We start from the raw sequence: 17489 nt of genomic DNA, 5'->3' as shown, positions 1-17489 counted from the left end.
TGATGGCCTTGTGTCCAGAACAAGGGTCTGAGGCAGCACCCATAGCAGGCCCTGGGCTCGGGCATCAGCGATGGTGGTGACGGCCCTGGAGCCATTTCTCAGGTGAGAAAGTTGTCATGAACACTGAAACCTGGTGGAAGAGGGCAGTGGTGACAGCGGCTCTGAGCTTGCTGGAGAGCATCTCAGGAGGGGGTGGGTCAGCACAGCAGCTGGAAAAGCCTGGAAGCAGCGGGTAATCCTGCTCGAGAGGGAGGCTGGGTGTCATGGGGTCTGGCCTCTGGCTTATGGGTTTCACCCAAGACAGAAGAAGGTGCACACAACTATGTTCCCCTGCCTGAGGAGCCGCCTGTACGTGGCGTGGTCGTTGGACTGGCTGGTTTGAGATCGGAGCGTCTGTGACGGCACTCAAGTGAAAAGGCAGGACCTATGGGCGCCGGCTGTGTGCTCCGAAAGACACACCCTGAGCGCTGCTGAAGACACCTTCGGAAGGCCATCTCGGAGTTGAAGGACCTGACACACCATCAAGGTGGGAAGGAAGAGCATTTGTGAGAAAGATTTACTCCTGGGCACGGAAGTAAACTTCAGGCAACATCTGCTCTGTGCTCCTGAGAAACCTGAGAAGATAGTTTCCACTTTTCTGTGAAAAAGTGTCAAATGTTGCCCTTTTCTGCTCTGATCTCGAAATACACAGGGAATGGTGGGCTCTCAAATTAAAAGTCCCACGGTCAACATGCTCCAAAGAGAGCTTGCCAAAAGTAGGCCAAAATGAAAAGAGCTGAGCAGGATAGTAAAGGTATTTTTAAAAAGAAAAATGTGTGAGTATAACATTGGCAGCTGTATTAGAAGATGTGATGTGGAGGAGAGAGAAGAAAGACAGCAAGCAGGAGAGAGAATGGAAAAGAGACAATGGCGAGCGACGGCCAACAGGAGGCAAGAGCACGTGACAATCAAAGCCACAGAAGAGCGCCCCTCGGCTGCGGAAGGCAGCATCGGAGCACGGACTTCTTCAGCCTGCGTGTACTTCCCATAACAGGATGCTGGAGTGGGGAGGAATTCACCAGCACCGCCAACCCAGGCCCTCACCTACGCATGGGAGCAGACGTTGAGTCACCAATCATTTGAGGAAAATCAGCAACTCAGAACAGTATCTAACCCTTGGGGAAATGTCAGAACAGGAATCAGAAGGTAAGTAGAAAGCCATCGTATCCATCAAACAGAAAAACTAGTGAGAAAGAAAAAAACACTTTTTAGAAAATAACGTAGAATAAACTTAGGAGTCAAGCTGAAAGCAGACGACATAGACGCAGCGAGTCAGAAGATTAAGCCACGTGATTCTTCCTGACACCAGTGCAAAGGGGCTGGAGACGACAGGTATGAAACAGCGGGCAAGTAATTGAATTGAAACTCTCGTCAGCTGGAGACAGATTTGACCTGAGATTGAAGATGTCCTCAAAGTCCAAAACGAGGGAAGCAGATAAATGAGTGTCCTTCTCATCCAGTGTCAGTAACTGGTTGAAAGCTTCGTTTTTAATGTAGTAACAACAAAAACTGCTAAGTACTTGGGGATACACCTCGTGGCAGTCCAGAGCTCATATGGATAGAATTACAACACTTTCCGGAAAAAGATGAGAGCTGAATAGAGAGACGTGCTGTGTTCTAGGTGGAAGGCTCAACATCGTGAAGACGGTAAGACACTCTATAGCTGACAGTCAAAATCCCAACAGGGTTTGTTCACGACACTCAATAAGGTGGACCGTAATCGCTCAAGGATAGTGAAGTGCGAGGAAAAGGGGTCTGCCCTCTGGGTGTCAAGCTACTACACGGCTTCAGTACTTAGAGCAGGATGGCGTCAGCAAATCGGCACATCGGCGGAACAGAATAGAAAGTTCCAAAGCAGGCGGGGATCTAGAACATAAGAGTAATTTCAGAGGGGGAAGGGTTTGTTTAAGAAATGGAGTGAGATGTACCGGCCGTTGTTTGAAGGGTGAATCAATCAACTCGGGTTCCTGAATCATCCCACACAGAACAGTGAGACCCGGTGCCATCAAGTGTCTAAACAGACAGAGAAGCAGAAAGGAGTTTGGCGATAGTGCAGGAGGAGGCTTCTAGTGTCGGGATAGGGACGGGCTTCCTGAGCGGGACTCGGAATGTGAGGAGGAACTGATTGCTTGGTCCCCCTTAGGATGTCGGGTTTTGATGGTACGGAATCCACATGAGCCTCCAGGAGGCGCTCGCTGAGGAGCCCTCCCAGGAGCAGAGTCAGCGAGTGCGTCCTGGGCCGTTACTCAGCATCACCCTTGTTGACGCTGCCAAGTGCAGCCCATAAAGAACCTCTTAACTTCAGCTGTACAAAAACGTGGCCCGCGAATCTGCTCCCCGGAGTCGGCTGATAAAGCCGCAGGCGTAGACGACTCGGCCTCTCGGTGGTGCCTGGGGACGGGCACCGATTCCTGGCGGAGGAGGGGGAAGCTGATAGCACAATGCAGTTTAACGTCCGGAAAAGAATTCCGTCTTCAGGAGGAAACCCCAACTCCTGGGTGTTCAGTCTCTTCCACCTTCCTTCCTTGCTCCCATCTTCCCTAAAGGCCACCACACGGCCCGATGAAATGGGTGGGACACGCGGCTGGCCGGCCGGACAAGACCGAGGCCTCTTTCCTCCGTTGCCTGATTGAGCAGCAGAGCCGTGATGCAGGCACTGAAGCGCCAGGGCTCCGCAGTGACACTGCAGGGCTTCTGCACCGATGGTCTCTGTGCGGCGGCACCTGAGCGATGCAAGTAGCGCAGAAGTGTTTTCCCAGAGAGATAAAGAGCAGCAGTGGTCCTGGGAGAAGTCCCCCGAACCCTTGTTCTCCATTCGAAGTATTTCACTCAGGGACCCAGCTCTGCTGTTGGTTGAAAAGACTGTGTGCATAGGGTTCCCAGCATGCCTCAAAGTGATGAGAACATGACGGCGGGAGAGGACTCTTAAGGACAAGCGTGATAGAATGTTCAGGAAATGCCAGGCAAAGAGCAGTCCCACCCCCTCGGAGACCATGGTAATTTCCGTGTGCTCTTTCCTAATATTCGTCACTCTGGGTAGGTGACTTCACTTCGTTTTACTTAAATCGTTTTGGGAATGATGGGCAGGATAATTGTTCCTTCCATTTGTCTCCCACTTCTAAAATCAACCTCCAGAACGCTCAAGGCGGGGCTGGGGCGGGTCCCTCTATACACACAGGTGAGCATGTCCCTCCTCGTCCTCGGCGGCTGGCTGCCCATGCGGACTAGCACGTGTCACGTGCTCCCTGTGGGCCAGGCCCCAGCACACACCGTCTCAGCCCCGTGAAGTGGGAAACGATGCTCTCCCCACTTTCGCAAATGAGAAGACTGAGGCGGCTCAGGAGGAAGGGACTCCCCCACCCGACACCACAGCCGGTTCTGGCAGAGCTGAGCCCGTAGAGATAATCGCTCCAGACTTCTTCCCGCTTCTGCACCCCGTCCTCACCTCTGGGTCCTGCTGGGCTGGAGGCTCCCTGAGGCTGGGCTGCACCTGCCCGTGGGCGAAAGCCCAGCCTTTTGGTGAGGATTCCTTACACGCGTGAACGAAAGGATGGCTGCAAACAGAAAGAGCTGTTCTCAGAAGGCTTGAGGGACTTGGGCAGGGTTCCGACTCAGGCAGAGGTGAAGCTGGTGCTCAGACCCTGGTCTCTGCCCCCAAGAGCTGTGCCCACTTCCCTCCATTACTTACTTTCTCTGCCAGGTGACGAGCAAGGATAGCGCCATTTACATCCCATCCCCCACAACCCAGCCAGCAGCCCCTGAGCCTAGACTCTTGGGAGAGGGGTCCTACCCACCTCCTCTGTAGGCCCGCCCTCCCGTTATCCTTTGGGCATAATCTGGCCTACCTGGTTCTCGTCCAGTGACCCATGTGTACCTCACCCCGGACACTGCATAAGGAGAGAGAAACTGATGATGACACAAGACCATAACTAAGAAAGGCTGAGAACAAAACTACCCAGGAAAAGGGAGCCGGGGCAGCTAAAACAACAAAAGCGCTTACGTTTGGTGAAGAGATACTGGAGAGAGGATAAAACGTCAGATGAGAGCAACATTTACAGAGACGGGTCTAGGGCTGGTAAAGTCAGGTGAGCTCTCCTCCTTCGGAATCCTGCCCCCCGCAGACATCAGTAACCGACCCCTGCACTCCTGCTGGCTGAGCCTGAGAAACCTTCGCTCTGCGCTTTAAGGAACCAGGCCCAGACGATCTTATTTGGCTTGAGATAATGAAGGGTTCTGCACTTCTGCCAAAGAGCAAAAATGAGGACTCCTTCCCTTCGCTTCTTCTAACCTTCCTGGGGAGCATTACGTGCATCATCACCTCCCTCCCCCGCAGGCCCCCTGGGAGTGCCTGGCTCAAGAGGGCTCTGCTCCCAGCATTTCCACTCTGCTTCCCACATGCCCAGCCCCAGGCAGAAACAGCCGGACTCGGGTAACTACACTCACTTCCCCTTTATCTGGATCCAATCCAACCGATGCTCCAAACGGAACAGATAACCCTAAAACTGAAGGACCACGGACTCTAGTCACTTTCAAAATGTTTTACGAGGCGGGGTCCTCGGGGGGCCTTTCTTCAGAATAAATCTTCCACAGAACCCCGTACGGGAAAGCAAAGGAGAGGCCAGCGTGCGGGTGAATGTGTGAGGCTTCCCAACAGCGTTCTTTCCGGGGTGTTGCCTCCCTGGCCCCCGTCTCCTGCAGCTCAGGGAGGGCCACGTCCTCAACTGGGTTGGCATCTGGTGCCAGCTGCACTTCCCTTCTGATGCTAATGGCCCCAATTTCCTGAGCTGTTTTAAATGCTGTGGAAGCTGTAAAACACGGCCCCAAAGTTCTTCAACGCTCCCTCCATCCGGAGAAGGGGTCTGTGCCCCATCCCCTTGCCTCTGGGCTCTGGGCCAGCCTGGTTGATAGGCTGCCGCAGAAGTGACACTGTGCCAGCGCACATGAGGAGGCTGAGAAACCAGCAGCTTCCGCCTTGTCTCCCTGGGACGCTGGTTCTTGGAACCCAGCCACCATGCTGTGAGGAAGCCCAAGTTGCCCCCCGGAGAGGACCGCCAGCCAGCATCCCCTGGCCAGCCGTGTGGGGGCGCCATCTTGGAAGTGGATCCCCCAGCCCCGGGTGAGCTGTCTCGGCCAGCGCCTCCTGGATCGGAGGCGGGCCGTTCCTCTGAGCCCCTCCCGCTGCGTCCCCGAGGGACATGAGTGACTTTGTTGCTTTCAGTTTGGAGGGTGTTTGTTCTTCATTAATAATCAGTTGCATAGTTTCACTTATATTGTAGATAATATTCATATATAAATTATACGTATTTATTTGTAAACACGTATATTACTGAAGATATATAAATATAAATTATAAACATCAATATGCAAATACGTAATTTTACCTAATCCTCCCAGTCACTTTTGAGGGGCCTGGCTGTTCCACGGACTGATAACCGAGGTGCAGAGAGAGGAACTGACTTGTCCGTAGTCCCCCAGCCGGTCCGTCTTGAAGCCAAGAGTTGCATCGTAGCTGATCACAGCCTGAGCCAGAATCGTCCGTGTGTCCTCCCTCCCCGTGGCTTGTCTTCACTTGCCACCCAAGGGAGAAAGGGGCAGACGAACCCGGGGCATTTTCTGGGAGAGGGGTGCAGGGGTGGGTGGTGGGCCCGGTCTGCTCAGTGCAGAAGCCTGCAGGAGGGGCCCCTGGCAGCGGGTTTGGTCCGCACTCCGTGTGCGCCTGTCCTGCCTTCAGTTCTGACCTGCACATTGCTAAGCAGCCGCCCCTGTTGGGAGCCCATCACGCGGCGGGCGCTGGGCCAGCCTTGCCTCTGTAGCTGGAAATAGTCCGGTACCTTATTGCATTTGAGGATGAGGAAACCAAGGCACCAGTTGTGGCGGCTGGTTCCCTCTGCTTGGCAGAGCCCCGCTCGTCCCCCACCACGCTCTCCCCCCGAGTCCCCATCCTTTGCCGGTCCTTATCATCTTCCCAGGTTCTCCCTGGAGAGCGCCTTGGCGATCTTTCAAACAGGCAGAGACTTCTAAACGGAGGAGCCCACCCTCCTGGTGCTCCAGGGGGCAGGATTTCTTCCTGTGAATGGAACCCTTTATTTCGATGTCCATAAATCACAAAGGTTAAAATGGGAGCTGACGTGTGACCATGCAATGTGGACGTTTTGCACTTTGGAAGCAATAAGCTCAGGCCCTGAGGTGCTGAGTTGTGAGCAAACTCGACATCCCTCCCCGCTTTGGAGGGCGGATTAACTCACTCACCCTTGGAAGGATCCCACGAAGTGGCTTCTGATATGTTCCCACTCTCCAGGTGAGAAAGATGTGGCTCAGAGAGGTGATGTGACATGCTAAGGTCACACAGCAAAGCTGGCTTTCAGCCCCAGGGCCTCTCCCGGTTGGCAAGGGAGGAGCTCATCCTCCGGAGAAACACTGATTGATCATCTCTTGACCACCAGCAGGGCCTCGGGGGTGACAGGAAGCCACAGTGGCTTGTAGGAATGCCAGAGAGATGATTCAGTGGTTGAGGAACGTGGTGTTGAAGCCATTCACAGCAGGGTTTGCAGCGAGTCCAGTTCTGACATATCCTAGCTGTGTGTCCTCAGTCAAAGTGCTTACCCTCTCTGTGCCTTGATTTCTTCACCTGTAAGTGCCTCATAGATTTTTAATTCACTTAAGCCTCACCACAATGCTTTGAGAAGAGTGTTCGTACCATCATTCCATTTTATGGATGGGGAAGCTGAGGCACAGAGCAGGGAAGCACCCGCCCAAGGTCACACAGTTGGGAAGGGGTGGAGCCAGACCTCAGACTCTGGTCCTGGGCTCCCACAGTCTGGACCATGACGTTGGTTTTCTGCTTCTCCCGGAACAGCGGGGGTCTGTGTGCAGGCAGACGTTTCCTGGGCCCACACAGATGTCTCGGGGCCAGAGTTTGAGGCAGTGTTTGTTTTTTTTTCACTTTTCTAGGGTTTATTTATTTTATTTTAAATAGCCCTATCATTTATGTAATTAGGAAAAGTCTAAATTAATTTACTTTGATCCACTCCCCCCAAGAACCAGCTACCCCTTAACAAAGGTCAAAGGGGCTGAAACACAGCAATCAGGTTCGTCTGTACACATCTTCTGCTGTGCACGTTTGGGTGAAACCCTTCGTCCTTGGTGAGTTTTGCGTCAGTCTCTGCAGTCGCCCCAACACGAACGGCGAAGCGGACAGCAGGTGGCGCTGCCGCCTCATAGAGAAAGAGCCGGCCGACCTCCCCGGGATGGGTGGGATGCCCGCTGGGCTGCCCCTCCTCTCCCAAGGAGGGTCCCCTGACCCTGAGGTCTGTCCCTGCTGAGGGCATCACGGTGAAGGCCCCTGGAAAGTTAACCAGACCCACTGCCCACGTCCTGCCAGCCTCTGGCCCTTTGGACAGAGGTGGCCCAGCCCTCCCAGCTTCACAAGAGCTGCAACCACGTGGAGGGGTCACGGGGGGACCCAGTAACACGCTGCCTGCTTTGGGGGAAATTTCCAGAGACACAGTCGTTTCCATCCTTTTCCAGGGGACGTTTGAGGACCTGCACGCTCCCCTGTGGCGGTAGACAGCAGGTCGCATGGTCTATGCCTTCTCCCTATGTGCTGTCGCTGGTTTAATAAGATGCTCTAATGGCCTTGTCACCACTGTTGGGCTGCATTATTTCTCCCTGCACTGCCGTCCTGCTGACACAAAGCACTGGGGGAACAAGCCATTGGGTATGGCCTACGCCTGACCCCAGCGAGCTTGTCCACTGTGGACCAGTCCAGAGGCCCCAGACAGGCAGCCTAGGCTGCAGGAGTTGGAGGGGCTCCCCTGGCGACCGTGCTCACACCGGGGGCTCTAACAGCGCCAGTGTTCTGCCTCTGCTGGGGTCGGGGTGCCCTGGCCTTGGTGATATCGTCTCTGGATCTAGTCCAGTCCAATGGCAGCCTGGGGCAGGCGCTCCATGCCTCGAGGGGATGAATCTCAGGCGCTCCTCCTCTGTCTGTCTGTTGTTTCATGCCAACGATGTTTCATACTTGCAAACATCAGTCAACCCTCTGCCCTGCCCATCCCCAAAGCATATAAATCAGTATGATTGTTAAAGGGCCGTGATTTGTCTCGGTCCTATGATAACTCAGTGTCCCATCGTGAATGGACATGGCTTGCCTTTGGGAGATGCTGAGCAAGGACCTCTCTCCTTAAAACAGCACAGAACGCTGAGCTATTGATACCCAGAAGATTCCAGAAGCAGAACCGGGAGGCACAGCCACCTGCACTGCCCTAGCTGGCATCTCTTACCTTGAGCTTCAACTTTGACTTGAGTTTTTCTCCGCTGGACTAGGGGGTCCCAAGGAGGCAAAGGGAGCTTTCATAGGGAGCCGTGGTGGAAACCCATGAAATCTAAGTCCAGCACCCCAGAGAGGAGGCAAATGTCAGGGGTCTGAGCTGGTCCTGCTGGGCCAGTCTCCCCACCTCATCTGCATAAGTGCCCCCAGCTCAAGGGCAGGGAGGGCTCTGGGAGGTGTGGCCCCTGCCATTGCCATCTCCCGGCTGGCAGCCGGCAGAGGCTGGAGCATGGACCACTCTTCAGCCTTCCTCTTTATTCACTAGGCCCTGGGGCTGGAGGAAAATGGCCGTTCAGGAGCCATGTATCACAATGGTTAGGTGCAGGGGCTTTGGGGTCAGAACGTTCTGGGTCTGAATCCAAATTCCGCCTGTTATCAGCAGTGTCCAGAGCACGTCCCCTAAGCTGGCTGAGCTCAGTTTCTGCATCTGGACAGCGGGAGTCGTAACAGCACCTGCCTAAGAGGACCGCCGTGGGGATGACTGAGACGGTGTGTGAAGAGGGTTCAGCACAGGGCCTCGCACACGGTTGGCCTTGCAAACGTCAGCCATGTGTCTGCTTGCCTGGCCTCCACCTTCTCTCAATGGGCTGATTTTCAGACTCACAAACCGGCCCAGGGCCGATGGGCAGAAGGGGGCAGCAGAGGCCACGCTGAGCCGCCTTCTCCAGGGTTTTCTCAGGAGCCCAGAGACTCTAAGCGTTAGCACTCACCAGGACCATCTGGAAATCTGTGAAGACTGTGGGTCCCTGGGTCCCACCTCAGAGATTCTAAACCAGGGGCTCTGGGTGCCCGCGCCCCTCAAATCTGCAGTTTGAGCAGACACCCCGAGTATTCCTGATGAGAGCCGTTCCTGGGCCGCACCACCATCAAAAATGATGTCGTCGGCTCTGGGGGCTTCTGGCCTGGAGGTTAGGAGATCCTGGGGGTGGGTCCACGTCCAAGCCTTAGACCCAACCCCATTGTCAAAATCTCATCTCTTGAGTCCTGTGGGATGTCTTCCTTCTCCCTGGGGAGGGAGCGAAAGTCCAGGCGTGTCATACTGGAAGATCAAGAGCGTACCAGTTACCAAACTAGTTGCTCGTCGGGCGCCTGAGCAGGGGACCTTGTAAAATATGAATTCTTGAACCTGTGTGGCACCACTCCCACCTCCTCAAACGCACACACCAGCAGACCTCTAGGAGAGGAGGCTGAGAAATGGGTGGGTCTCACAGCCACTCCTGTCTGGGTACCACAGAGCTGGGCGAGCCTTTTACTCCTGACCAGCATCACCTCCTCAAACAGCCCCTGCCCCCACAGAGCGCAAGGACAGTATTCCTGAAGGAGGAAACCGAGGCTCCGAGGTGGTGCGGCTTGCCCAGGTCACACGCTGGCAGAGCGGGGACTCTAGCTTCCTCTTTCTACTACTCAGGGAGAGCTGCCTGCCAGAGGGCTGCTGGAAGGCGGGGAGCCAGGCCTTCCCGCACCACCATCCCCCTCATCGTGCCCAGCTCTTCAGCCCCAAAGGGAAAAGAAAACAGTGGGATAGAGCGGGCCTTGGCGGGCCAGTCACCCTCCCATCAGAAGCGCACACCCTGTGTGCCTTCCACCCACCCAGCGCTGCAGCTCCGGACGTGGGACCTGGGAGCCAGCGAGCCCCAGGCAACCGGGGGCCGGTCCGCCTGCAGTGAGGAAGCCGGCAGCCGCAACGAGGCACTCCTGCTGCCCTGCTTGGGCTGCAAGGGGCAAAAGCCGCAGAGACTCTGGCGTGCCCGTCAGTCCCAATCGACAACCGCGGCGTCCTCAGGACGTGTAATCCCAAACAGAAACCCTATAGCGTCCATCCATCCTTGCCACTTTCCCGCCTCCGGGCCTTATATTATTCTGGGGATTCATACACTTAGGGCATCTTGACCGCATTGTTCCAAGACAAACCTTCTAAAGGTATGTGCAGAGATTTTGAATTAATTCTATCGAGGATGCTAGAAAGATACTGGTCACGCATGCAGGGCCCGCCATTTTGCACCAGGCTCAGATGGGCCTTTACATTTTAAGCTCGTTTGTAACTTGCACATGCCAGGCACGCTTTTGTGGCAGCGCACGGCGGTGGGCGCTTCGCCCCGCAGCCCCCGGGCGAGCCAGGGCCGAAATGGGCCCTGCGGAGACACAAGCCAAGCGAGCGCCGTCTCCACGCGGCAGCTGCGGCGGTGAGAAATCTCCGACGTGGGCGCGCAGGCAATTTTGCCTGCGGAATCCGGCGCTTTCGGGCTTGCCTGGAGCCAAGCTGTCTCTGCGGGGAAGGCTGGACTTTTCTCTCGTCTCCAGGCCCCGGGTCAGGCCGGGAGACAGAGGCCAGGAGCATCCCCGGGCCGGTTTTCCTGCACAGGCCGTTCTGGGTGCCCCCCGCCCAGCCTGGCCGGCCAGGATGTGGGCGCCCTGGGAGATCCCGCCGAAATAAAGGCGCCGTCAGGGAGATGAACAGGAAGCCGGGTTCACCGCTGCCCCGGACTCTGGTCCAGCGGCGCCAAAGCCACGCACAACCAGGCGCACGAAGGTCTCTGGCGCGCCGAGGGGCCGAGCGAGTGGGCGCGGGGCCTGGAGTCGCTGTAGGAGACCAGGGAGCGAGCGCGCCGGCTGGGCTGGCATTGGGTTTCTCCTAATCAGCCCCACTTCCCCCGCAGCCTCCGTCCTAGCCTAATTGGGGCGCAGTCTCCGACGGAGGGAGGAGGGGCCCCGCTCTCGCCTGCTGAGGTGGTCTGCATGCGAACGAGCACAATGTCCCGCGCTGGAGGCCTGGGGGCTTTTCTCTGGTCTTGTTTTCCAGGGCGACCTTCGGAGGCGGGGATGCAGAGAGGTGGCCTCCGCCCGGGGACGGTGCCTTCTCCGCCCTCTGCGAACCTGCTCCCAGAGCTCAGCGCTAGGCGCGTGCGGGCGACACTGCGCTGCGCCCAGGACACCCCGGGACACCCCGGGACATTCCGGGCCGCCGCTTCGTCCCGCCCGAGACCCAGAGGGGCGAGTCACCGGCCTTTCTATCCCCACTCCGTTTTATGGACAGCTGTTAGCTAGGGACATTAATTGCCTGGGCGAGTTTATTGATAATTTTGATGTTACAGAGCACCGGAGAGATTGCCCTCACGTCCAAAATGTCAAATTTGAGAAGAACCAGGTTCAGAGACTCAGGACCCCACGACGCGGAGAAACTGCGGTGGGTCTCGAACCGCCGCGTCAACAAAGTGACTTCACTGTTTGTTTTCCTGGGTAGCCGGGAATTGGAATAGAAAGAGGGTGGCCAGGAGGCGACACAGGCTTAAAATAATGTTTCCTCCCCTAATGATTTTGGGGGGAATGTTACCTGATTGGAAAAATTTCCCATCACCCTGCTCTCCCATCGGAGGCCCTTTTCTCGCTCAAATTGTAGTCTCCTCTCCAGCGGGGGAAACCACACATCGAGCACCAACAAAACAAAACAGAACACCACAAAACTTAAAGTCCTTTCATCATTTATAAAAGATAGAACATGGGAACGTAAAGTCTGAAACAAAGTAAAACGCTCGTTGGTCTTGGAGTGGCAAAAAAGGTAAAAAATATAATTTGTATATATTTATATATATTTTTTTACATAGATACGGTTTTCCCTGCGGGAAGGAGGACTACAGTTTTTCTTTAAACGTTTGATTATTTCTTTAAAACGAGCAATGACATTCAGAGGGATGGAGGGCTTTTCTTAAAAAACAGAAGCCAAGAAAAATTGTTACTCTTATCCACATTTCACTTCAATGTGAAATGAAGAGTGAAAAGAGGAGCGTTAGCCAACAAATAAAAAAGAAAAAGAAAAAAAAGTATTAAGAATCACCCATATTTTAAATACCAAAAAAAGAAAAAAGTCCGGAGGTCCCAGGCGGTTTCTGTCTACACTTTGGAGTTTGGAAGATATTGGGCAAACCCAGTCCCCATCAGATGCTCATGCGATTTTATTTCTAGTTGATACAATGTTAAAGGCCAGATACAAATGTTATACATTTTTATTTTTGTTCTTTTTTTTTTAGGAAAAAATACACAAAGGCAAAACATCCTCAAATTGTCATTTTATACAGTGCAGAAGGAAATTTAAAATACGTGTCACAAACGCTGCACCCCAGCAGCCAAAATACTAAAAAAAGGGGGGGGTAGTCCTTCATTTTATATATATATTTATATAAAACATATGGAAATTTGTTTTTACACAGATCGGACTTTGTTTCAAATTTACAATGGATATCTAAAAAAAAAATTCTACTCGGCAAATATTGCCAACAAAGTTACACCATTAATACTGATAAACGGAGGAGCCTATGCGGTGTTTCGATTATTAGGGAAAGAAAGTAGAATAAATAACAGGATGAGCCTTGCTAGAGTTTTAAAAGTGCCTTAACCTTCCTGCTCCCGCGACGCTGACTCCACGCGCCGGGCCTGCCCAGTCCCCGCGGCGGGCGCCCTGCTCGCCTCGCTCTCGCCCCGGAAGGTTTACAGTAGAGATGGGGAGGCAGCCGGGGTTCCGGAGGAATAACCCACCAAGAAAGTCCAAAGAAAATTCGAAACAAAACCAGAAAGACTGAAGAGAAGGCAGGAGAGGAAGGCGGAGGGGGACGGCAGAGGCCCGAGGGCCGCCCGCTTCTGGGCTCCTTCTGGTTTCTTTTTTAAGACGAACAGTGGCTTCAGAAATGCAAGTTGTTTGCACAAAGATCCACCTGTGGTCACGGAGGACTTCTGAGGTGGGGGGGGAGCGAGGTGTCTCGTGCCCCCCCTTCCCTGCAAAGACGGCTCTAAAAGGAGACTTGCGCGTTCCAAGACATTCTTTCCAAAAAAAAATTAAAAATAAAAAGATAAATACTCAACCAAAAAATAAAGTATTTGATAATGACGGTCTCACATGCTTGCCTTTTTCCTATAAACCTCCCCACTTTGGCCTTCGGTGGGGAGGGGGAGAGACCGCAGCAGAATCTTGTGTAGATGGTGAGGGTTTCCCCAATGCAGCACCTTCTCGGTCGGTTTCAATTGGATCAAAAATAGATATTTATTTACCAACAGCTGCAGTCAGATCAGGCCCCGCCGCCACCATTTTTTGAATTTTTGAGGGCGTGGGGGAGGAGGTGCCGACCACCGCGCTGGGTCTTTGCCTTGGGGACCGCTTTCCGAATAATCCGGTTGGGGAGGGGTCAAACCCTTTTCTTCTGCCGACGGTTATACCTCGAGAATAAAGCAGTTTCTGGCGATGGGTCCGAGGTCCCTGCGCGGGCGCCCGAGCCGGGAACGCCCGCGGCCTCACATCACGCAGGGCTTGATGTCTTGGTAGGTGACCTGCTGGTGGTAGTAGGAGCCGCCGCCAGCCGAGTGCATGGACGAGGACGCCATGGTGTTGAAAGAGAAGACGAACTCCTTTCGGTCACACATGCTGGGCGACTGAGAGTGATACCGCGGGATGCCTGCAAGGCGAGGCGACAAGAGGGGTGGGGGAGTCAAGAGTTAGCGTCTGGGGCCAGATTCAAGGCGGCGAAGCGGCGCGGCCGGCGGGGCGCACGGGCAGCCCAGCCCCGCTGGGGCGCAGGGCCCGGGCGCCCGCCCTCCCGCCGTGCCCGGCCCTGGGTCGGGACCAGGCAGCCCCGGGGCTCGGCCCTCGCCTGTGCGCCCCAAGGAACGGACGGCTCCGGGACACCAGTGACGATCCCTGCTCCCCAGAGCACCCGCTGCCTCAGCCTCTCTCGCCTGGGACACCCACCCGGCCCTGGGGGCTTCCGGAGGCTGCAGGGGAAGCGATGAGGGGCCAAAGCGGACCGGCAGACGCCAGCGAGGGCTCCGGCGGCCTCCCCCCCAAAGGCAGCCCGGCCTGCACCCGGCCGCCAGGCAGCCGCCTCCCAGCTCCAAAGGCTGCGGAGGCCCCGGTGCAGCCGAGGCCGTGCCCGGAGCAGGGAAGCGGCGGGACCGTCCAGGATGAGGGCGGCCTCCAGGAGGACAGGGCAGATGGAGGCCAGGAGTTTGAAGCAGCCCCAGCAGGGCGACCCCTGAGGAGAGGCAGCCCTCGGCCTCCAGCCTGGCTCCTGCCTCCCGCAGGCTGCTGACAGCTGCCCGCGACAGGCCCTGCTTAGCTCCCCGCACGCTCTTTCCAGAACTAGGCCCCGAGGGCTGCTGGCGGGTGCTGAGATGGAGAGCTCAGGAGCCGAGATGGTCGTGAATCTTCTTTCTCAGAGGATGGGGTGGGACCCGGGGACCCGAAAACCTGGATCCTGAGAAACAAAGAGTCTGTGGGGCCTGCCACTCAGAGCCTCCTCTGGGCCTGGCCACGGCACCCCTCTTCCCGTCTCCACAAAGTGTCCCTGACTCCAGGCTGGCACAGCCAGACCTGGTCCCCTGAAAGGCCGGCGTGGGGGTCCAAGTGCTGGGCCAGGCGGCCTTGGGCCTAACTCAGCCGCCCTGCCCAGGCCGGAGCAGAGGTGGCGCTCCTGGCAGCTTTCTGGGTGACCTCCCTAGGAGGGTGAGCCAGCTGGCCCGGGCTGGGGTCCCAGCTCCATCCTGGGGACTTGTTGAGGCGTGAGGGGGCTAAGGAACTGGAAGGGATGTAGAATATTGCGGTTGGAGACATTTTGGGGAGAATGAGGCCTACCTGGCCAGGCTCTGGGCCGCCCGCAGCCGGCAGTTGAAACAGAAAAAGAGAAATAAGGAGACTTTGGCCCAGACTGGGGGCCCCAAGCTGCATTCACCCCTCAAAGGGGGTGAGGTGGGGCAGAGGGACAACCTGGAGCGCAGATGCCTGCCCAGAGCGTTGGCGTTGGCACCCAACAGAAGTGGTGCCGGCTGTTGCCCAGGGCGGTCAGGGCTTGGGCGTCTGGGGTTGCCAGAGTGCTCACAGATGTCCCGTCCCCCAGGGGCTGGGACAGAGGCTCCCCACTCACCTTGCAGCTCAGCTGGGGCGTTGTGGCTGTTCTGGTGCAGATACGGCTGGTCCAGGGAGTGCGTGGAGAGGCTGCCGGACAGGGGGTTAGCCGCGGGGTTGCAAGGGGACAGGGGCTGCTGCTTGATGTAGGAGGCGCCGCTGTTGAGCGCCGCCGCCGAGGCCGAGGGCGGCCAGGCGGCCGGGGAGCCCGAGTAGACGGCGTGCGGCTCCATGACCCCTCCGGCGGCGGCGGGCAGCAGCGGGGAGGCGGGAACCGAGCTGTCGTGGTGCGGATACTCGCCGGCCGCCGCGCCGCCGCAGCTGCCCATGTACGAGTGGCCACCGTTGGCGGGCAGGTGGGGCACCGAGTGGCTGGGCAAAGCCATGCCGTCCACGTTGCCCGGCAAGTGGCCGTTCATCATGCCCAGGCCGCCCTCGAGCGCCAGGCTGTTGGGCGGGCAGGAGAGGCCGCCGGCCGAGCTCTGGAAGCCGTAGGTGTCGGGGAGGTGGTTGAAGCCCAGCCCGTTCATCATGGTGTACATGGGCTTGAGCGCCTGGCATTTCCTTCGGAAGCCGCGCGGCCGCCGCCGAAAGGAGCCCTCCTCGAACATGAACTCGCTGGCCGGGTCGATGGTCCAGTAGTGGCCCTTGCCCGGCCGCCCGAGGCCCTTGGGCAGCTTGATGAAGCACTCGTTGAGCGAGAGGTTGTGGCGCACCGAGTTCTTCCAGCCCTGGTAGGAGCCGCGGAAGAAGGGGAAGCGGCTCTGCAGGAACTGGTAGATCTCGCTGAGCGTCAGGCGCTTGGTGGGCGAGCTCTGGATGGCCATGACGATGAGCGCGATGTACGAGTAGGGCGGCTTCTCGGGGCGCCGGATGCCGGCGTTCGTCTTCTTGGCCTTGGACGGGCCGGACGACGCGGGGTCCATGGCCGCGCCGCCTCCCCCGCCGCCGCCAACGCCGCCGCCGTGCGGTGGCTGCTGCTTCTCGGGCGCCGAAGACATCGGGTGGCTGCTGCCGCCGCCGCCGCTGCCGCCGCTGCTCTGCGCCGCGGACGAGCCGGGAGGAGGAGGAGGAGGAGGAAGAGGAGGAGGAGGGGGAGGAGGGCGAGGGGGAGGGGGCTGCGCGCGCGGGGCTGGCTGCACCTCTGCCGTCATCGGCGGCCGCTTCTCCCGAGCGAGCCTCGGCGCGCCCTCCCCCGCCCGCGCGTCCTCCTCGAGGAGCTGCTGGATCCGCCGGCGGTTGGCGCAGAGTCCCCCTCTCTCCAGCTCCCTCCTCCCCCACCTCTCTCTCCTCCCTCTTTCCCTCTCGCCCTCCCACAAGGGAAGGAGCCGAGCGGAGGCTGAGAGCAGCGCCTTGGCAGCCCGGGCGGAGGCCGCGAGGAAGCCCCCCCACCGGTTTCTTGGGGGAGGCACCACCTCCAGGGCCTGCGGCCGTGCGCCCCCGCGGGGAGCAGCGCTAGGTCCCCGCCACCCGCGGCGCTCGGCTCTACGACTCCAGCCGGGGCCGCCCTCTCTGCATCTCTTCTCGGCAGCGTCTCGCGGGCCGGCGTAAGACCCTCCAGGAGTTCCCTCCCCTCCCTGCCCCCCTCCGGCCCCCGCGTTGGTGGGCGCTTAAAGGGCCCCCACCCTCGCCGCCCAGCGACCGCCTGCAGAACCCGCCCCGCCTCCACCAACCTGGCGAGCAAGTGTTAAAGCGCCCTCGGCCCGCGGTTCAGCCCCGCTGCGCGCAGGCCCCCGCCTTCCCTGCTCGGGCGGCGCGGAGGGAAACGCACCCCGGGTCCCTGGCCTTCCCCGACACATACAGCCCGGTGGCAAATCGCAACTGCGGCGGCGGCGGCGGCGGCCTCCGGGTCCTGGCCATCGCGGGCACAGCCAACTCGGCTACGGGTCCCCGCGGCCAGCGGGCGTGTGTTCCCGCGAGGGACCGCCTACCCATTCTCCCCGCCCCGGGAAGGACTGCGCCGCGCCCGGGACTTTTCGGACTCGCCCAGCAGCGCGCGAGCAGGCGGGCGGCCGCCGGAGCCGAGCGCGGGCGGAAAACGAAAGCGCTGGGCGGGTCGCTGCCGCTTTGTCTCCAGCGCCGCGGGCCGGTCGGGAGCGAGTGAGAGCAGCTGGCCCTGCGGGGACCAAAACCGCACAGGCTCCCCGAACAAGCGGCCCCGCTCATTCACTCACCCGTGCATTCGTGTATGCATGCACACACGCGCATGCACTGATGCACATGCAAACCCGGTAA

General features: G+C 57.8%; 1 protein-coding gene across 1 annotated transcript; it reads right to left on the bottom strand.

Moving 5' to 3' along the window:
• Positions 1 to 12351: 12351 nt before the first annotated feature.
• Positions 12352 to 17195, bottom strand: FOXF1 (forkhead box F1). The gene is made up of 2 exons (XM_070612440.1): positions 15274 to 17195; positions 12352 to 13809 (listed from the first exon to the last, which is right to left on the bottom strand). The coding sequence occupies exons 1-2, from the start codon at positions 16406 to 16408 to the stop codon at positions 13649 to 13651; spliced, it is 1296 nt and encodes a 431-aa protein (XP_070468541.1). The 5' UTR covers positions 16409 to 17195; the 3' UTR covers positions 12352 to 13648.
• Positions 17196 to 17489: the final 294 nt, after the last annotated feature.

Source organism: Equus przewalskii, chromosome 3, assembly GCF_037783145.1.
Source record: "Equus przewalskii isolate Varuska chromosome 3, EquPr2, whole genome shotgun sequence".
In the NCBI taxonomy this organism is placed as follows: domain Eukaryota; kingdom Metazoa; phylum Chordata; class Mammalia; order Perissodactyla; family Equidae; genus Equus; species Equus przewalskii.
The sequence above is the reverse complement of the archived record's forward strand: the minus strand, read 5'-3'. Positions and strand labels throughout refer to the sequence as shown.